Genomic DNA, 22339 nt, shown 5'->3' with positions numbered 1-22339 from the left:
ATTCGAAAATTTCAATACATCTCGGCACGCCAAGAATCACAACAAAGTAGGACGCATGGACGAGATTCTAGCGGTTCCATCGCGCGAAGTGACTGAGATATTCGGGATTTATTCGAATCATTTTAAGGATAACAATTTTTCAAGGCATATTTACATACGAGGGCAAAGAGCAACCCCACAATTTGTGTCCGCGAGACATCCGACACAATGAAAGAAAAATCTACGAGCTGAGTGACAGACGCCGCTGTCGCGCGAGTAATAAATAAGAAACCTTTGACATGCTCTATTACAAAGATGATATTAGATAACCGTATGTTTGTACCTATTCAATGCATAATAAACATTTTGAAGCAAATAATAACCGTTCTGTAGTAAATCAGCTAGGAGAATTACGAGCTCACATTCTAAATTATTCGGCACGTAGATCTAAGTATATTGTCACAAATCTTTATATCACAACGCAGAATTCAAAAGGCAATCGGTTGTTTTCATAACATCAATCACTATTAGATTACATTGAAACTTCAAATTTAAGATCTTTATATCATGGACAGTACGTAGCAAATACAAATAATGAAATGAACGTAAGGAATTTTTATGAAAACCTCTTCCCAAGCATTGCTTCTTCTTCTAGTTCGGCTTCATCTTCATACATTATAACTTATGGTTCTAACTCTTCAGGATTGACAAAGCGAGCGTCCAAAGGAGTTTCCATCATATTTGAAGAGGTATCAAAGGTTTAAAAAAAGTCTGTTTAGAGATTCTTTTCACGATAACGCGTTTAAAACATCAAATAAACTTCAGGTAATCTAACAAGAAATGTATAGTCAAAACGACGCTAACATGACGGTGTTGAGTAAATGACGTCACAGCGTAAAACTGCTGTACATAATGACTCGTTGGCCGTGACACAAAGAAATTAATGGCGGACGAAAATAAATCGTAAAATTTTGGCCCTTCCCTTTCGAATATTAGAAAGATATTTCAGTGAGAGGTTCTTAATGTGTTCAAGATTATTTCAGCAAAGTTCCAGCTCGAATGAAAGAGTTTTAATTTTGGAACGATTTTCGTCCAAGTGGCCCTTTAATCTTTCTTCTACCATATTCCAAAAACAGATCTTATCTAGTTTGCTTCATTTTTATATGCGAGCGCTTTTCTCAGACCTACCATTTTCACCTCGGATTTAGGCTGAATAGAGGGCGCCGACGGCCAAAATCGATTTTCACGATTTTCTCAAAATAAAAGTGAAATTATTCAAAATGGACATCAGTACGTTTAATTATTTATTTGGGTGGTATTCCAGATCTTTGGACCAAATATGAAGAAAATCAATTTTTTTGACGTGGCCACCGATTTTTGATTATGTTTGATTTTTATAGACATTGCCTCTTAAGAGACAGTCCGTGTAAGGATCGAGCAAAGCTGGAAATGACCCAAAAATCGCCCTACCTAAAAGTTTGCTTGAAAAAAGGCTTTGTCTACAACCAAATTTTAGGCTTCAGCGATAAGATAAGTTTAAATAGGTCAGATAGGTTTAAATTTTCAGTTAATTTTATGTTTTCTCCCTGATTCAAGATACTCTTAACAAGCATTGAAAATCGCTATTCCTGCAGCTCGTTTACTGGGCAACCAATGGACAACACAAATCTTTGGAGTAATTGGCTATGGGCGTAACCCATAGCCACTTTAATAAAAATTAATTTACTATAAATAATATTCCAACTAGAATTTATAATTACAATTTAGATGTAATCATCTAGCCACAGTAAAGGTGAGGGCCATAACAAGCATACCACCGGTGGAGATGGGGTTGGAGGAGGGAAAAAATTTTTGGTATAAACTGCTTCTGTAGGTGACAAAACTGAAGCACGCTACCACGCTTGTACTATTTATATGTCTACCATAGGGGGTCCCAATCTAACAATGAGCGACACCCCATCATGAATCCTCGTATGCTGTTGTTATGTAATCCCACAATGTCATAGTAACAAAATAAGTTATCACGATCAAGTCAAAAATAATTTCAAGAAGAAACATAAAAATCCTATTTGCAAACAAATATTTCATTTAGCGCTATGTGATAATGACCGCTGTTTTGATTGATTGCAGACGCATGCGCCGTAAAACTATGAATGAAAAACAATACTTGTGGGGAGATATAACTATAAAAAAGTAACGAGAAAAAATAGATATGTGTATATAAATATAATATGTATAAGGAAAACATACTATAATAGAAAACTATGTTAGAATCGATAAAAATTACCTAATGTAAGCTACATTAAAAAGATATGTCTTAAGCTGTTTTTTAAAAAACGCCAAGTGATCTGATTTCCCGAATATTCATAGGAAGGCTGTTCCACAATGTGGGGGCAGCAGCATAAAAAGAACGAGCCCCTAATGTAGAAAGCATACGTCGCTTGGGACGGTCTAAAAATAATGAATTATTCGATCTGAGAGAATAAACGGAACAGGACTTAAAAGGCACTAAGTTACTAATATAGCTAGGCGAAATATTATATATAGCCTTAAAAGTAATAATTAAAATTTTAAAATAGATGCGGTTATATAGAGCGGGTGTAATATGATTATGCTTTCTAGTGTTCATAATTAATCTGCCAGCAGTGTGTTTTGTACGCGTTGTAGCTTAGTGATCTGATATATTTAGGAAGGCCATACAGCAAGCTATTACAACAATCTAGTCTGGACGTCGTAACGAAAGCATGGACTAATGTTTTAAGGCAATCCTGAGAAAGGTATTTTGAAATCCTGCGAATATTGTGAATATGATAGAAAGCAGCCTTACAAACTTGATTTATATGAGCATCCATACTAATTGAATTATCAAAAATTGTTCCCAAGCTCCTAACTTTAACAGAAGGATCAATCGTATGATCACCTACATGAAGTACTGACGGATTTAATTTATTTAATTGTTGAAATTTCCAATTTCCAATTTCCACATTCAGAGCTTTATACCTTTAGAATTACCTTGATTTCAATGTAGTTTTTGCCTAAGAACAGCATTTGTATTTATATCTGTGATCGGCTCGTTCTTGAAGCCGAACTAAGAAATGAGCATGTGAACATGTGCCATTGAGTTTGTTTGAATATGTGTTATTCTCTCCTATGTTACGAGGGTTTTCTCCGGGTCAGGTTTCCTCCGCCCTCCGTAAAAATCAACCTGTAAGTTGAGCGTTGTGTGCAAAGAATATTAAATGTAGTGGTAGTGCGTGTGAGCAAAAAGTGTCCCCAATTAGTGCGAAAGCGCTAGAACGACTAGACACTTTTAACATACAGTCATTTGCATATAAATTCGGCTTACAAGATTCTAGCTAGCTATATGAAAAGCTGCTATATGAAAAGCTGCTCTACTAGACTAAAAGTAAATCTAGAAAAGGAAAATGTACTGATATGTAATCACAGAAGTTCCAAAGACAATCTTAGTACCTTTCAATGATCTCTTGAATTCTTATGATTTATTTAGTATTTCTTACGTGGATGTATTCAGTGTACGATCGATGCGTCAGAACGAGAAAATAGGTAAGCAAGAAAGAAGCTCCTTCGCAACACAAAACAAGTGCCCGCGGAATTTCAATGGGAAAAAGTTAGTAGATTAAGTGACATTTCTGGGAAAATGAATGTTTTTAGTGTTCTCAAGATACTACCTTGGTTTTGGGCTATTTGAACTTCGGCTATTTTGCACTTATATACGAAAGGTCAAAGTATGTTTCAAGTTTCAAGTTTCAAGTTTCAAGTTTATTTTTACAAAATAATGACTATATATACACAATTTATCACCCTCCCGCAAATAGCATAAAGCTAATCTAGGCGGGAGGCGATATATTACATTAAATAAATATTAGAAGATTTACAAATATAATATGACGATAAATAAATGAAAAACTAACAGTTTACTTAAAATAGAGAAACGAAAAGGGGGGGGGGGGGGGGGGGGGGGGGAAAGGAGAAAAAGGAAAAATGATACTAACCAAGTATTGAAAATCAAGAAATAATTATTTATAAATAGTCGCAATATATAAAGACTCAGTCCGAGACGTTCAAAGTATAATGTAGTCTGTCTACAATAGTGGAAGTGTCAACATAGCTATCTTCTCTTAGGAGAAAATCAGATAGTGTTTTACGTAATTTTAACTTAAACTTCTTCTTTTTTAATTTACGCAAATTGCTCGGTATCGTATTCCATAACCTAGCTCCAAATCTTGAGAATGATTTTTTTTGTACTTCCAGTTGAGATTTTTTAATATAGAAATTTCCTGATGATGAGAATCTTGTGTTGTATGAGTGAACACTCGTAGCAAGGGTAAATTGATTTAGAATATTAAGAGGTGCAAGCTTATTTTCAATATCATGCATTAACTGGGCGACCGATTCATAGTAGAGGAAATTAATTGGTAGTGTATTAGCTCTGATAAAAAGAGGAATGGCATGTTGGGATCTATCAGTGAAGTACATTAATCTAAGAACTCTTTTTTGTAGAAGAAGAACTTTGTTTAGGTGAATTTGTGCAGCTTGTCCCCATAAAGTTAAGCCATAAGTAAGGTAAGGGTGAATCAGAGATCGATAAATATTATGGAGAGTATGGAGAGGAACGAAATGTCTTAGTTTCGCAATTATTCCTACAGCTTTACTTATTTTTAGTGCAATATAATCTATATGATGATTTCAAGAAAGGTTGTCATCTATCAGAATTCCGAGGTATTTAACAAAGTCTTTTCGCTCCAAAGGAAGGAATCTATTTAGATTGCTATCTAGAATCTTTACAATAGGTTCAAAAGGGAGTTTCTTTTGATACGGACGAAAAATTACATAATTGGATTTTTTGATATTAAGGGTTAGTTTATTCGCAATTAACCAGCTACTTAATTTGGCAAGTTCAATATTAACATCTAATTCAAGAGTTTTTAAGCTTTTATTGGCATATAATAGGTTAGTGTCATCAGCATAGAGATAAAATTTAAATTTGTTAGAACATTTATAGATATCATTTACATAAAGCAAAAATAATAATGGACCTAGAATAGAACCTTGAGGGACACCGCACAAGGTGGTTTCTTTATTTGAAGTTACCGTTCCGATCTGTGTTGTTTGAAATCGGTCTTTCAAGTAAGATCCAAACCAATCATTAATAATACCTCTAATCCCATAATGATAAAGCTTACTTAAAAGTATCGAATGGTCAACAGTGTCAAATGCTTTTTTTAAGTCAATGAAAATACCACAAGAAAACAGTTTTTTATCCATGTTACTCTGTATGGCATTTATGATATCCAGAGCAGCATGTTGAGTAGAATGATCCTTACGAAAGCCATATTGCGATTCGAATAAAATGTCATTTTCCTCGATAAAATTAATCAATCTTTTATACATAACTTTTTCAATAATCTTATTAAAATTTGATAATAAACGAGATGGGCCGGTAATTATTGGGATCAGTTTCATCGTCATCTTTATATACAGGTACAATCTTGGCAATTTTGAGTTTTTTGGGGTATTTACCTGACCGAATTGAAATATCTATTATTTTTGCTAAAGCATTGCCGAAGAAACTCTTTGCACACTTCAAAATTCTAGTAGGACAAGAGTATAGACCATGAGATTTGTTGTTGGAAAGCAATATAATTTCATACTCGACCTCTTCAGGTGTAGCTGGTTGAAAGAAAAAGGAATCTGAATTTTGGACGGTAGGAAGGTAGTCAGAAAAATTATTTGTTGATGGAGGTAATTTTGCTGCTAGGTTGAAATCAACAGATGCAAAATGCTTATTAAGAATATTAGGAATTCTCTCAGAGTCACGTACTATTCCAGTTCCACTAAGCTCCTTAATAGCACATATAGATTTTAACATTTTCTTTTTGTGATTTATTATGCTATTAATTCCCTGCCAAGTTTTCTTTATATTAGACAAATTATCATCGAAATAAGCTTGGTAATAAAGCTGCTTACTAATTCGAGTTAACCTTGATAATTTGTTTCTATACAGCCTATATTTTTCTTGATCCCCCGAATGAAAAAGATAATTTTTAATCTTAATTGAAGTTTTTAATCCCTTTGTAATCCAAGGCTTAGAAAATTGTTTAGCTTTATGGCGCGAAAGTTTTATCATAGGTGCATGCTTATTTACAAGGTTATTGATTTTCTTGTAAAAAGAAGAAAAAACTTTATCAGCATCATCATTACAGAAAACGGAAGCCCAGTTAATTTGTTTAAGCTCATCACTAAAGCGATCAGCAGAAAATCGTGAAAAATCACGTAATTTGGTTGCATGATGAGGTTTGTGTACGTTCTTATTGAGTGAGTTGAAATTAATGCAGAATTGTGCAAAATGATCACTTATATCAGATATTATGTTGCCACTAACCGTTACTTTAGGATTGTTAGTAAGAATGTTATCAATCAAGGTGGCCGAACTAGAAGTGACTCGAGTTGGTTTGTCAATAGTAGGAAATAAATAATGACTTTGTAAAGATAGTAAGAAATTATTGCTAAAGGTAGAAAATTCTGATTTAAGAAGATCTATGTTGAAATCTCCCAATATGTAGACAGGTTTACCGGAAGATATGAACCTTTCAGACATTTTGTCAAAATAAGATTGAAAGAGCTCAGGAGAATTATGTTGTCTATATATTACACCACAAATTATATTTTTCTTATCTACAAATTGTATTTCAATCCAAAGTGCTTGAAAAGCTTCGTTACTATTTTTTTCAATTACGGTATAATTCAATTGGTTGTTGATGTACATCCCAACACCTCCTGAGGCTAGGGGCGTTGGAACGTATTCAAATTCTTAACCTGTAATATTAGGATTAAACCCAAGTAAATTTGCATTGGAAATTTTAGTTTCTGTTACTCCAATAACATCGAAATGAAAATCAAGTTCATCAAGTAAATGAGTTTGGAAATTATCAAAATTGCGTTTCAAGCTCCTGACATTATTATGTAATATTGAAAAACTAGATTGCAATTCCTTTTTAGAATAAATATTTTTAAATCTACAAAACTTTTAGCAGAATAATAGTTACTTCTAATACAATGATTAGTAAGGTTATTGTCAGGGTCGACCCTAAGATCTGACGCAGTATTTAGACTGAAAAGATCTAGATCATAAAAACTAGAAAGTTTTTCGAGATATTTCTTGGTTGGTAATGACGATTTCAAGCTATTATTAAACTGACCGTGACAACTTATGATATCAATTCCAAAATAAGGTAATTCTCTAAGCAGAGATTTTGTTATTTTTATAAAACATTTATCTTTTTTCATGGCAAAAATTTGAAATTAAATATCATAAACTTGAAGTGAAAAGTACTTAGCTGGCTGGAAAAAAACACTATAAGTTGTTTAGTCATCTTGGTCATAGTCCTCAGCATACACTTGTGCATCTTCGCCTTGCTTTAACTTATCCAGATCTTCGTACTTGGTCAACTTTATAACAGTCGATGAGTCATCTTTTCGAAGAAAAACAGCCGTGCTTTTTGACCAACAAAACTTGTAATCATTTGCACTTTTAAAACGCTTTGTTTCGTATAACAGACTTTGCAGCCTTGGGGTTAAGTGATGGTAAATACTAACGTGTTTCAAGGTCATGAAAGGAGGAAGACCAAGGTCACTTGGGGTCAAATTACGTAACGCCTTTTTGGCAGCCATTACTTCTTCCTTCGCTAAATGGCGAGTAAACTTGCAAATAATAGGATCAGGGTAATTTTGTCCGGGGCGACTAGGCTTCCTCTTAGGAACTCTATGAGCAGTGTCGATGTCTTGTAAAGTGACATCACTTGCACCCATACTGTGAAAAATCTTTAAGCACAGATCTGCAGTGGAAAGGGAAGATTCTCGTATCTCTGTTTGAGGGACGCCAACGATCTTGATGTTGTATTGATAGCTATATTGCTGGATGCTTTCAATAACTTCGTCAATCTGATAAATCTTAATTGAGAGCTCTGCTAGTGTAGTAGAAATTCGGTTAATTTCGCGACTAAATGTGGCACTCGAAGCCGAGAGCCCATCGTACTCATCGCTGAGAAACTACAATCCTTTGGCTTGATCTGTTAGTTGAGCACAAGGGGCTTCTTTCTCGACTGCGGATTTAAGTTTTTCCATGTCTTTAGCTAATTCCTTAAGCTGTTCTTTTAAAGCGTCATTTTCCTTTCTTAAAGACTTTAAATTGTCTCCCATATTAGTCAAATTTAGTTTTAAATCAAAATTTACAAGATCTTCGCGGAGCGAAAACTCGACGTCCGTACTCCGTGACGACCAGTTCAAAAAAATTTGCCGTATGCCGTATTGGGAGAAGATTATCTATCTATAAATTTAGTCAAAATATATAATCTAATACTTCAATTAACAGTCCTAAGGCACAAAAATAGTCGTTCAAAGTGTCGTTACGAAAGACCTTTTGGTTTTTCTTGGAGCGAGTTTCGAAATTCACTAATTTCACGCTCGCGCGTCCCGTTGAATAGTCAAATTCGTTTTTCGCTTCTAAAAAAATTAAAAATGATTTTTCCAAAAAATAATTTGTACCAGTGTACTAGCCTAATAGTAGGCTTTTTTCAGGCAAAGTTGGAGGTAGAGTTATTTTTGGGTTATTTCCTGCTTTGTTCGATCCTTACACGGACTGCCTCTTAATTAATTGTGACCATGTAAAGGAAGTCGAACCCACAGTGTATTATTTGATGTTACTATCATGGACTGGGCTGGCATTTACTATTTAACTGATCTGATAATAAAACAATAAATAAATAAATAATTAGACCTGGACAACATCTTTCATGATGGAAATACTTTATTAACGCAATTGGAATTTCGTTTACATCTCAAATGAGTACCATTAATCATAAATCTCATACAGCATTGCATGCTTAATCTTTAAATATCTAAAGTGCAAGGGACCTTCTCTAATCCAATTTGGTCGAAGTTAGCTTGGTTTGCCACGATTCATAGCCCCGTCACTCACAACTCATTCGTCTCCGCAAGATGACGGAAGTGGCTTCTCAGGAAGAAGTGTCGGGAAATACGAATTCCAGAAGGCCATTCTGAGTGGATGGTATTTGCTGGTCATGAAAGGATTCGTCTGGATCTTCAAGTAAGCCTTCTTGGACGAGTCAAAGTTGTCCCATTTCAAACCATGCACACGTCTCGGGGTCGGGTTTCCAAATTTAGCAAAATTGGTAAACATGGTCACTACCATATCGCTGACTTTTTTATCTTTCTTGTCAAACTTTAGTTTTGTTTTGGAATTAAGAAGCGGGAGACCAAACTTGTAGGCTGTTGTATCTTCGTGAACGACCCCCATCCATTTCGGCTTTGGATGGTATCTAGAGCGATGAGCAAACTCAAACATGTAGGTAGGAGCACCATGATCACTATGGATGGTCAAGGCAGCATCGGTTGGAGCAATGAAATTGTGATCTGACCATATTTCTGTAAACTTTTCACGGAACCGGGTAGGGTTGTTCAGGTCATCCCATGGTGTATATTGAAATTTTAGAGCGTTATAAACAATGCAGGCCTTATCCTTTGCAAGATTGTATTGACCAGACAGAAAGAATTCCAGATAATCACTGAGACCTGTAGGATTGTATGCTGTATTGTAATTTTGTGAATACCATTCTACAACCAAAGAACCTTCTTGGCTCACAAAGCCTGAGATTAAAGGGAGCTTCTGGAATCTTCCTTCTTTTCTTAAAGTTTTGGGCTCGTCTGGGAGAAAGTGTTGGTCAACGAACGGTTGCAAGAACCAATATATTTCGTTATTAAAGAAACTAGTGCTTGGAACTGATTTTAAGCACTGAAGTATTTGTAGGCTGCTAGATTTCGTACAGTTAAACACCCTGACCAATTCCTTGCTGTATTCTAGAACCGTAGACTTAGGTTTGTAGGCGAAGGGAGAGAGGTCTACACCACTCACTGCAATACCACGATGAAATAGTCCTCTAGACAAGGGTGATAAGTAGTGTAAACCCACATCAGATCCTCCTGAGCTTTCACCAAGGAGAGTCACGCTGTTCTTGTCGCCACAAAAACCCTCGATGTTTTGTTGAACCCACTTGAGGGCCTCTACCTGGTCAAGAAGACCTACATTTCCAGGTGCCTCTGAGTCCCCAGTTGTGAAGAACCCAAATGGTCCAAGTCGATACTGGATAGTGACAAGAACCACACCGCGTGTGGGCAAATACTCGCCTGGGGAAATATCACGAGCAGGAGAACCAAAAAAATTGCCTCCCCCGTGGATATAAAAGATAACTGGGAATTTCTTTGTACCTCTTGTGCTTGGAGTGTAGATGTTCAGGTACAGGCAATCTTCGCTCATATCTCTCTTTGGGTCAAACTGAGGCCACGCCCTTCTTATTGAATCAAAGTGATGTTCGTTCTGCATGCAGATTGGTCGTAGAAAGGTAGCATCATAATCGCTTAATCGTCGACAAGAAAAAGCTTGTGGGGGCTTGAAGCGAAGATTACCAATGGGCTTCTCAACGTAAGGAACGCCCAGGAACTTGTAGATAGTTTTCGTTTGCCCGTTATTGGTTTGAATGTCTTGCTGTATTCCGCTGACATAACCCTGTTGAGTTAGGACCCTTCTAGGATGTGTTGGAGAGCCCAGTACAACACCATGGAAGAGATGGAGACTTAGGAAAAGAACCACAGACTTGGACGAAACCAACATGATGGTATTCGAGTGACTGCGGGTGAACTGTACAATAGGAGCGGTAAGAACACATCCTTAAATACCAAGATGTCATTAATTACAAATGGTCTTAATGACCAGCTGTCTAGATGGTAAAGAAAATATTTATTCAACTATTTCAGAAAAAGGAAGTCAGTTATCATTGCACTATAATTCACATAATTGGCATTTTATGGAGAATAAGGGAAAAAAATAATAACTGAGATTAACTAAAATGATGTGCTAGATAATAAAAACGATAGAGAAAGTGTGTAAGATTGGTTTTTTTGATTTTTAACTCCTTTGTAGTATAGACGGACGCGATATTTATTCAAAAAAGCTAAAATAAGCTAAAATACACAGTGAGTCCATAAGGAATTACATAGCAAAGTAGAGGCGCACGAAGGCAAACATCACTCACTAAATGTCTATTGATATTCTTTGTTCACTTGTGCTGTTGAGTCAATTACGGTTTTTTAAAGGTCTGTATAAAGTTTCTTCAAGCTAAAAGGATTTTTACTGAACAAGCATTCGTGCTGTAGGCCAAACTCCAGACATGGTGTATAATTATAAGCGCGCGTATTTTGTATTTTACATCTTTAAGATTTTTTGCGCCGCACGCTGTTAGACAATCGGTCATAATGCTTGAAAAAGAAACATTCTTTGTTGTTGAGAAAATGTTATTCAGAGAAAAATGTTATTCATTTTCCCATAACACATTGCGGGTGTTGGGAGTAATCGGAAGAAACCGCAGTTGTTAATGCTTCATAAAATCATTTAATGTATCAGCAATAACTAAACAAAGGAAAAAAAGTAGAGAAAAATAAAAGAATTCAAATTTTGAAGAAGTCTTTAATTTAGATTAAGAAAATGAGCACTTAGCTCGTTAATACATATTCTGTAACACTAAACCAGTCAGCTGTGTAGAACCAGTCGTTTCAACATTTCCTGTTGAATATTGCCCGGGATTCTCGATTTTAAGTGCCGAAGTGAAAATTATTCCTAATTTATTTGTTTAAGTCTTTGAATCTCTGATTTTCTGCTGTAAGTGGTTATCAAACACTGAGACTTTCACTCAGAAAGTATGCTATAGAAAGTTTGTGAGTCCAGCTGATGAAATTTCGGCACAAGAGAGCAAATGATGTTTGCGGAATCAAGGGTGGTGAAGGCGTAATGCACTCGCGCCTCACCTCTGGGATCTCGGGTTTAGTGGACTTGTTGTTGTTTGGTCCCCCCTTGATTCGAAAGTCTTTTCCTCGGCTCTCCAATTTTTCTCCCTCCGCAATACCGATATTCGAACTCGTTGTGAATTAGCCGTTCTCTGAGGTTTTTATTCTCGTGGAAATCAACATGGACGCGAGTGAAAAACGTCTGCGCATGCTCTGAATACGTATGCAAATTAGTCAAAACATGTGTAAATTTGACTTTCAATTTGACTTGCCTGATAAATTGGACTTTAGGAAATGCAAAAACTAATAATAATAAAAATAATAATGCAAAAGGCTAATTCTTTCAGAACAAAAGTATACTCTCGAACGTTTTTGCATACTTGGAGAAAATAAATGTTTATTTTCTCACTCAAACTATTCAAAATTCTTAGAAAACGTGCTGAAATGCACGCATGCGTATGCGTTTTTCTCTAGTGTCGGCGGCGTGTGCAAGTCAAGGTCCACATCCCTATTAACATTACACCGGATACCCGGGGGGGAGGGGCACTCCCCTATATTCGCTATACGGATACGTGCCGCCAAACAGGGTATCCTACTCTGGAACAGGGTATATAACGTCGCGCTCGCTCTGGAACAGGGTATATGAAATCACGCTCTCTCCTCTCTGGAACAGGGCATCTATTTTCGCAATACTGGAACAGAGTATGGTTTTCATCGATCTCGCTCTGGAATAGGGTATGAATTTCAGCGACTTTACTCTGGAACAGGCCCGGGTTCAGAGGGCTCAGCGGCACATCCCTACCCTAAACGGATAAGAGTACCGCCCCCCCCCCCCCCTCCCTATGAGACCGGATAGTCCAGAGAAACAAGTTCTTTAGAACGGAAGCAATATTAAAACCTTTTTCTCATACTGAATTTTGTCTTTTCATTTCGGAATTTTCTCGGGCTCAGTGATTACGTTTTCGTTTACGTTACGATTACACACTTATTATCATATTGGAAGTACAATAATAGAACGTTTTCCAACAACCGGGGTTAAAAATTCTAATGAGTTTGCTAATATGCTAATGATCTACGTACCGTACTGCCAGCTAAATTATACCGAAATAATCTGCGTGAAGAAGTTTTAACCTTAAAATGCTAGTCTTATTGCACTTTCTGTGAACTTGTCTTAATTTCCAGGAATGTAAACGAACTCAGCGTTAAAACGCTTGCCATTCTAAAACGTGCTTACAAAACTATTAACGCTATATTTTGGTTTTAAGAGAAGTAAACTTGCTGTTGCTGGTGCTGGCCTATCTCCGGCTTTTCAGAAGTTTCATATATGTAACTTCTGAGAAGCCGGAGATAGGCCAGCACCAACGAGTTTACTTCTCTAAAAACTCACTAAAATTGTTACAAGATTTTTATAGAAGTTTTATTCAACAGCAGCGTTTGTAAATTACAAATCTTTGAGTATAAGTGACGATATACCAGCTCGCTATAACAGTCGAGACTGAAGATTTGATTCCATTTTTTAATAGCTTAGTTATTCTTATCTAGATATTTGTCCACCTTGCTTAAAACGGCATCTACTTTACTCATCGTTTCCAAAGCCTTTTCGCACATTTTCTTATGTGCAGCTTGGGTTTCTGCTGCATTGTCAACCTTCCTCTTTTTAGATACCTTGTTCGTACCGGCAATGCAGTCATCTTTTTCATCAAACTCGCTCTCGCATGATGATGACGCAACATACTCTCCCTCTTATTTGTCCTTCACTGCTTGTCTTCTCTGGGAAGGTGTTTTCTTCTCTGCATACTTCATGGAGTCTATTGGTTATAATAATAATAATAATAATAATAATAATAATAATAATAATAATAATGATAAATTTATCCAGGAGACCTACTCGCAAAAGCGATTTTCAGTAGGGTCCTGCAACAAAAATAATTGTTAAAAATATATACAAGAATAAAATAAGACATAAATTAAAATTACAGATAAAATACTAAAAATGTTATATATAAAATTGTCATATAATAAAAAGAGAGAGATTAAAGTCCATTATAAAATACTACTAACTACTGATTTGAATTGTAATAAAGATGACGATTTTCTGATGTTAATGTCTAAACTGTTCCATTCATTACTGGCTTGATATATAAAACGTTGCTGTCCAAAGTTAGAATGTGAATTCCTAAGGTGTATATTATTCTTAGATCTAGTGTTATAGTTATGGTAATCTGAGTTCAGTTTAAATTCAAAGTCAAAGTCAATTCCGCCATTCAAGCACTTATATACAGTAATTAAACGGTGCAGTTTTCTTTTCGTCGATAGAGGCTTCCAGTTTACGGTGGCCAGCGCATCACTTGCAGAACTTCTTGGAGAGCGGTCCAAGAGAGTCTTGGCAGCTTTATTCTGTAGTACTTGCAATTGCTTCATGAGGGTTTCATTATTTTTGTCTCCCCAAATAATATCGCCATAGTCAAAGAGTGGAGCAATAAGGCTGTTGTATAAGGTTATCCTAGCATCAAGGGGCACAAACTTTGAAACTCTTCTGATAACACCAATCCTTTGGTTGATCTTCTTCGACATCAAGTCCACATGATCAGCCCAGGACAAGTTCTCATTGAGTACATTACCAAGGTATTTGAAGCTTGTCGTTCTTTCCAGAGTTGTAGCATTCACCTGAGCCGAGATGGATTGAGCACTTTTAAAATTTGCAGATTTAGGGGTTCCAAAAACCATAAATTTGGATTTTGAAATGTTTAATGTCAGGCGATTATCAGTGAACCATGAGGCTAAGTTTGACAGATCTCTGTTGATGTTACATTCAACGTCCTTTGTAGAACCCGAGAAATAAATCACAGTGTCATCAGCATACATTACTACTTTACAGTGTTGGAGACATGTAGGAAGGTCGTTCAGTCGGGGAAGCCAACATTTTCTTTAAAATGTTCTTCATTCTGGTTATCAGTCGACTTGCTAGTGGGCTCTACGGATAGAGTGCCACAACATGATGAGGGAGTTGTGCCTCTAGGATTCTTTCTTTGCAGTACTGTAGGATTTCAGGCCACTCTTTGCTATTACATTCGTTGTAGCATTTAGAAATAAATTCAATTTCCTTTTCACCAACATTAGCACCAATTTTATCACAATTAAAATTACAAACCATAAGTTGAAAACGATAATAAAATTAATTTGTCGCAAAAGTCCAGAAATGGGCTTTTTAAAAATGGTTCACTTACCTAACCCACGCGAATTTCCCGGTATTGGAGAATCTTTTTGTGACATCTTGATAAAACGTTTATCAGAAATAATCAAGTAAAGTAGCTAAACTCAATTGTCACTCGATGGGCACTGAATGCTCAGAAAATTCCGAAGTGCAAAACTCTAAACAGCCTGGACTAATTACAATAACGGTGTTAGTTGCACGCTTCGATTTTAATTATTCAAAAAATAGAAGTTTGACTGGTAGTTACTGTGAACTTGAGATGCAGATTTAGGATATACGTGTCCTACTTTTGCAAATACTAGCAATTTTGATACTTCTGTCTGCTTTCCAGCCTCCGTTAGGCATACAAAACGTGCCGTTAAATAGACGTCTTCTTACAGGCTTCCGTGGCAGTGGATTTGATGGCAGGGATGTGTTCTCTCTAATACAAAGACAGCCATGGTTGTTTTGGAGAAATTACAGGTGAAACCCCACAGTCATTTCTGCAGCTAGTAGCAGATGTTTCTCCAGCTCTATTCCGTTTAACAAGGGATGGATTACCACGTCAACGACTAGGACGCTCACAACTCAACATCACGAATCAAGTTCTATTAGCTTTAATGTGGCTACGCAAATATCTGCATGTGGAAAGTCTAGCTCTGTGGTTCGATACAGACCCATCAACTGTTGTGCGAATTATATACATATACAGAGTCATACCAGAGATGTGGAGGTATTTCCAAAATCAAATTCGCTGGTTAAATGTAAATGAATGGGCCAACATCAGGGGAAATTGGCCAGAATTCCCAAACGCAGTGGGCGCTATAGACGCAACCCCGCATGAGATATACCGACCCATAACAGAGCCCCAGAGATTTTTACTTTTGCGAAAAGTAGTTTTGTTCATCAAATCGACAATTTATCAGACTTTATTTCAAAAGTCTTAATATTTATATAGACAATTTATTATAGTGCTGGATGAAGTATAAAAAGCATTACGTATTACAAAATATATTCGCACTTTATTTAGCTTACGAATCTATCGTATTAGTATTTATTATATACATACCGAGAAATACTCGCTGAAAATCTATTCAGTAAATTTTCGTTCATTCACTGGTCTCAGCCAATCAGAGAGACGAACGACGTTTTTTTTCACCGTGAAAAAAGTCGTTCGCCGATCTGATTGGACGAACGACATTTTTGCACTTAACCGTTGAATGGTTTCCATCCCTGCGCTCATAGACTTGATAGCTTTCTCATTGAGCAAAGCAGTAAATCTCGTCAGTGCTGTTGCTGTTTACTAAAATAGGTTCTTTTTTACTGTAAAAAGTAAGCAAAGGCATAAAAAATGGAAGAAAATAGATTTGGTACTCCCAATGACACTGTAGAGGATTATGTAGAAAGTCTACAAAACAAGAATACTAAGGGGAAAACTGAGCAAGACGTGAGGCTACTGAAAAGCTATCTAACATCAAAAAATGAGGAAAGAGAATAATAAATAATATAATAATAATAAATTATGATTTATATAGCGCTAATATCCCCATGGTTCAACGGCGCTTTACAAGAAGATCTGATAAAACATATAAAAATTTAACTATATAGATATTTAGTGTGGTTAATTGGTATACATTAAAATCTTTAAACAATAATAATTACAAACAACTTTATAAATACATCATATTTGATAGACTTATTGTTTTACATAAAATTATGAATCCATGATTGAGTAACTTTCAACATTAATTGGCCATTATACATAATAATAAATCATTATAAAAGTTTGTTGAAAAGTAAAAACATAGATATCTAAAATAAAACTTCTAAAAAAATGCTTGTTGAAAAAGCCAGATTTTAACCCTTTGCTTGAACTGTGATATTGAAACAGAGGATCTAATGTTCTGTGGTAGATTGTTCCACAGTTCAGGAGCCGCATTAGAGAAGGCTCTTCTACCATATTGTTTCAAGTTGTAAGATTTCCTTACTAAAAGATTCTGAGACATTGATCGTAAGGAACGTGATGGAACAAAAGGAACAAACAAGTCACATAAGTAGGAAGGAGTCTGATTATGTAAGACCTTGAAAGTGAGTAGAAGAATCTTAAAGACAATACGCTGTTCAACAGGTAGCCAGTGCAGGTCATATAAGATAGGAGTAATATGATCTTGTTTTCTTGAAAAAGTAATAAGTCGAGCAGCTGCGTTTTGTACATGTTGCAATTTTTGGAGAGAAGTTTTGGGAAGACCATAAAGTAAAGAATTACAGAAGTCAAGTTTCGAAGATGTGAGGGCATGGACAAGAGTTTCACATGCATTACGACTCGAGTATCTTCTAATTTTCCAAATATTATGAATATGAAAAAAGCAGGTCTTACATACGGAAAGTATCTGATCTTCCAATGACAGAGTCTCAAAGATGATGCCAATGTTACGAGCTGATGTAGATCGAGTAATAGTAGAGTTCGAAATTTCAAGAGATACAATGGGGGTAGAGGACGACGAGGGTTTGATAAGACAAGAATTTCAGTTTTGTCCTTATTAAGTTTCAACTTGTTGCAAGTCAATCATCTATCAATTTCTGAAACACAGGTCTCAATTTGCTGCTTCGCTGTATTGAGCTCAATTGATGAAGATGTAGAAAATGCGAAATAGATTTGTGTGTCATCAGCATATAGATGAAAGTTTGTGTTGCACTTCCGCATAATATCACCAATTGGTGCAGTGTACAAAAGAAATAATATTGGTCCCAGAATAGAGACTTGTGGGACACCACATTCAAGAGGTTGAAGAGAAGATGAGACGCCGTTTACTTTTACTCGAAAGTATCTATCACTAAGGTAGGATTTAAACCACTGAAGGGATCGGATTTTCCAATTACGGCATATCTAGATGAGAGCCTCTCAAGAAGAATGCTATGATCAACGGTATCGAAAGCAGCTGAAAGATCAAGTAATACCAAAATGACTGCAGATTGCCGGTCAATAGGTTGAAGAATGTCATTATAAACTCTCAGAAGGGCTGTTTCAACACTATTGAAATTCTTATAAAATCATCATCTTATAAGCTGATTGGAATTTTTCATGAAGATGATTTTCCTCTAAGTGCTCAACTAGTTGAGTGGCAACCACCTTTTCTACGACTTTAGAGAGAAATTTCAAGTTGGATATTGGTCTGAAGCTGGAAAATTCATCTGGAGGCATCAGATGTTTTTTAAGAACTGGTCTTACTAATGCTTCCTTTAGATGATTTGTCATTGTTGCAGTGCTTAAAGATAAGTTGACAATCTTTGTAATGGATGGAAAGAGTAATTCGATACTACCTTTGAGAATAACCCCAGGGAGAGGATCTAGATCACAGGATTTGCTGAGAAGTGGAAGTATCAGCTTAGACAGATCATCGCATGAAATAGCAGAGAATGCATTCAGATGTCTAGACACTGGTAAAGGTAGATGGTTGTCTACGTAGGTTGGATGTAGAACAAAATCATCTTGGATAGCTTTTATTTTACCAACAAAAAAGTCAGCAAAAGAGTTAGCAAGATGTTTAGCAGTAGGGGCGGCAGGAAAAGATTGCTCAGGATTTCTGTGTAGCCATTTGTCAAAAGTAGAAAACAAAACTTTCTGATTGGACTTATTATCATTAATGATACTGGAAAAATATTCATTCTTAGATTTCTGAATAAGACGCTTTACAACCCAACATTGCTCAACATATAGATCACGATCAATTGTTAGACGTGAACTTCGCCAGGTTCTCTCAAGTTTACGGCGTTTAATTTTTTCAGATTTTATCACTACCGTGTACCAAGGGGCTGATGGCCTCATTGTTATAATATGTTCTTTGAGAGGAGCATGCGAGTCAAGAATTGACAACAGTTCAGAGTGATATAAGTAAGGCTGTTGATATCATCTGCTGTTGAGGTTACTAAACAGGACCGAGCAATATCACTATTTATTACATCCATTATGAAATCACAAGCAAATCCTGCGATCTGATTGGTTCCCTGCAGCAGTGATTTCAGCATAAATTGCACGATTTTCAGCTCTAAATTGCACGATTTTGCACATCAACTGATATGAACCAACCACAAGAGAGACATGCCATTTTCTAGCCAATTATATCAAGGAATCCATCTGAGTGTTGAGCTCACCGCTTCTCGCGAAAAAAAAGAGCCACGACTCAAAACAAAATTTTCTGAAGAACGATTTTACCGTCAAAAGTCGTAAAAAAGACTGAAAAAGCCATAAAAAGGACTTAAAAAGACCAACTGATCACTTAAAATTGTCAAAAGCATCTTTGTAAAGTAACTGCTTAAGTAAGTTGAAGATGTTACAGCGAAAAGCAGTGGGGGGAAATGCAATCGGCATCTTTTGAATGTGACTTCTTTGCGATTGATCGTGGAAAGTGGTTTCCTTTTCAATCTTTAAAGCATAACAACACATCGAAAATACAGTCATTAAAAGAAGTTTTTCTTAAGAAAAAGATTTTTGCTGAGCTACGTGACTTCTTAAGGACAACCGAAGGACTAAACAACATTTGATTTTTGCTGTTTTCTCGGCACAAGTGTGATCTTAACATGTTGAACAGAAATCGTGAAAATACAAGCAGTGAGCATTGGCTGTATGGACAACAGCCAGTTCATTACAACCCTTTTGGGCAGGATCGTTTTGCTATTTAATGTAAGTAAACGATCCTTAATGCATGTAATGTCTTTTGGTCCTATATAAATTCATTTTAGTTTTGGATTGAAAGTGTTGGTTTTCAAAATGAGAATCATTGCTCGATCAATATAAACAAGTTCTCTTGACAGCATGTTTGAATCGACTGCTTTTAGATTGTAAGTCATATCGGTTTAACTGGAAAAAAATTCTTTTTCAAAAAAGATCTCCAAATGGATACAATAAAGTGGTAATTGAACTTCGTGTCGTGCAATTTTGGTCTGAAATCAAACTTGCAATTACAAATCGCAATTTTGTAATCGCGCGTTTGATTTCAGACCAAATTGCACTCCACTCAGTTCAATTACCATTATTAAATGTGTCATTATCAATTGAATTGATCTTACGGCATTTTGAAACAATTTTTTCAAAAGGTGATTTTTTAGTAAGCAGTTCACAAGACACAGCCGGATGGTCTGATATAGCAGGATCAGAGATAGAAACTTTATCAATTAATTTGCTATCAGCTCTGGTAATGATAAGGTCAAGTATGTGTTTCTCTTTGTATGTAGGTTGTTTAACATGCTGACACAAATTGAAAAAATTCAAAATGTTTAAGAAATTCAAGAGCATGATAGTTAGTTGGATCTTCAATATGAAAATTGAAATCACCCACAAGAAGAAATGAGGCAGAATTAATAGAAAACTATTCCAGAAACTGAGAAAACTCGTCAAAAAACATTGGAATGGAAAATTTGTTCCGACCTGATGGAGGCGGTCTATATAAAACGAAAATTGAAATGGTAGACGGAGATGAGCTTAAAGACATGCCCATGACCTCAAACGACTTGAATTTAGATATTGAAATTTTATTTAATTTAAGAGATTTTAAAAAAAGTAAACCAACACCACCTCCTCTAGATTTTCTGGGCATGTGGTGAAAAACATAGCCTTTAGGAGTTAATTCATTTATAATGAATTGTAAGTTTGAATTATTTGTATTCAACCAAGTTTCAGTTAAACATAGCAACTCAATATCATTTTCAATAATAAAGTCATTTATAATCAAAGCTTTATTGCATACAGACCTGTAGTTAATAGAAAACGTTTAGAGCTTCTATGAACATTTGATGATGAAGGAATGCAGCGAGGATAGCATTGATTGTTCGTAGTTATTCCACGATGTGAATTGTTGTGCCTATTCATGGTGTTCAGCCAAGGTGAACGAAGGGACGAATTCTGAATATCTAATGTTGGTAGATCGGGAAATAATTGGTTTTATCAGAAGAATATCATTATCCTTTGCATTATATCGTCCACCACGTTTTCCTCTGAATTGCCGTAGTATTCCAAGAGATTTCATAGTTTCCCAGGTACCAAAATCCAGTGGAAATTGACGATAGCGATGACCAGTAGACGAACAATGGCGGGAAGTTTGAAAACCAGCAGAACATTTCCACCAGAAACAGCGTGATAGTAAAACCTTTCTCGAATAAAAAAGCATAATTTTACAGTAGAGATACTTAGAAAAGAGATTCTAAGAGTAAAAAGCATCAAAAAGTATTCAAATCAAGAATAAACTTCAAAGACATCAAGAGCTGAATTTTTAAGCAGACCGTTATGGCGCTAATATATTCAGGACCAAGAAGAGAAGTTCACGAAATAGAGCGAGCGCAATCCATCATGTGACAGGCGTTCCTCGTAGTGTTTTGGTTTCGGCCGATCCGAATTACGATCGCGTAAGAAGGGAATGACGAGTGTAATAGGAGGGAAGGGAATGACGCTCCGCTCCTCGCAAGATATTCGTCGGTTTTCGGAGTAAATTCGCTATCCCGACTAAAGCAAGGAACGCCTGTCATATAGTGTAGCGCGCGCACGTAAACAAGCACTACAAGGAACGCCTGCTATATCTTAGAACTAGTGCGATAAAATCGAAGATAAACTAACACAATCAAAATTCTAACGTGCTCCCTTGTCTTACGTACATGAAAAGCGGTTTCTTTCGCTTCCTATCGGCAAAGAAAAGAAGACTTAGTTTTAATATTTGTATAGATAATTTATTTAAACATAGGAAATATGAAAAGGAATACATATTTTGCATTCCGAGAGAATTCTTTTCGTATTCAAGCAGTGAGTGCTAAAAGCTATTTTCTTGAAGAAAGGCTGTTGTACAAGGCTTCCTGAGTGTTCATATAAGGCTGTGTAAACAAGAGAAAGCCTTTTAAAGCCTAATAAATAAATAAATAAATAAATAAACAAACAAACAAACAAACAAATAAATAAAAAAAATTGAGTTTATATATATTCTCATGTACATATATTCAATATCTCGTTTTATCTTAATACTCAAGTTATTAATCAATTGTGGCCATGTAAAGGAAGCCAAACCCAGAGTCTATTAATTATTTAATATTACTATCAGGGACTGGGCTGTCATTTACTATTTAAAAGATGATGATAAATAAATAATAAATAAATTAGGCCAGGACTACACCTTTCATGATGCAAATACTTTATTAATGCAATTGGAATTTCGTTTAATTCCCAAATGACGACAATTCATAAATCTCATACTGCATTGCATGCTTAATCTTTAAAAATCTCAAGTGCAAGGGACCTTCTTTAATCTA

General features: G+C 35.9%; 3 protein-coding genes across 3 annotated transcripts; all 3 read right to left on the bottom strand.

Moving 5' to 3' along the window:
- Positions 1 to 7365: 7365 nt before the first annotated feature.
- LOC116296642 (uncharacterized) lies at positions 7366 to 8199 on the bottom strand. Its single transcript, XM_089036524.1, has 2 exons — positions 8054 to 8199; positions 7366 to 7999 (listed from the first exon to the last, which is right to left on the bottom strand). The coding sequence occupies exons 1-2, from the start codon at positions 8197 to 8199 to the stop codon at positions 7366 to 7368; spliced, it is 780 nt and encodes a 259-aa protein (XP_088892650.1).
- A 781-nt stretch (positions 8200 to 8980) lies between these two features.
- Positions 8981 to 10687, bottom strand: LOC116297013 (cholinesterase). Its single transcript, XM_031705141.2, has one exon. It carries the CDS (start codon positions 10685 to 10687, stop codon positions 8981 to 8983), a length of 1707 nt encoding a protein of 568 aa, XP_031561001.2.
- Positions 10688 to 13899: 3212 nt separating this feature from the next.
- On the bottom strand, positions 13900 to 14721 carry LOC148907014 (uncharacterized). The gene has a single exon (XM_089036523.1). It carries the CDS (start codon positions 14719 to 14721, stop codon positions 13900 to 13902), a length of 822 nt encoding a protein of 273 aa, XP_088892649.1.
- Positions 14722 to 22339: the final 7618 nt, after the last annotated feature.

The sequence above is a fragment of the Actinia tenebrosa genome, unplaced genomic scaffold, assembly GCF_029948245.1.
Source record: "Actinia tenebrosa isolate PJP-AT-01 unplaced genomic scaffold, QUT_ActTen_1.0 PGA_scaffold4__44_contigs__length_22323623, whole genome shotgun sequence".
NCBI classification, from domain to species: domain Eukaryota; kingdom Metazoa; phylum Cnidaria; class Anthozoa; order Actiniaria; family Actiniidae; genus Actinia; species Actinia tenebrosa.
This window is presented reverse-complemented; position numbering and strand designations above follow the sequence as displayed.

Bases quoted from the DNA above. Each gene is read 5' to 3' on its own strand.
- LOC116296642 (XM_089036524.1), bottom strand. From the start codon at position 8,199: ATGGGAGACAATTTAAAGTCTTTAAGAAAGGAAAATGACGCTTTAAAA. The intron at 8,000-8,053 runs GTAGTTTCTCAG...TGCCACATTTAG, and splicing joins ACAGATCAAGCCAAAGGATT to TCGCGAAATTAACCGAATTT.
- LOC116297013 (XM_031705141.2), bottom strand. From the start codon at position 10,687: ATGTTGGTTTCGTCCAAGTCTGTGGTTCTTTTCCTAAGTCTCCATCTC.
- LOC148907014 (XM_089036523.1), bottom strand. From the start codon at position 14,721: ATGTATGCTGATGACACTGTGATTTATTTCTCGGGTTCTACAAAGGAC.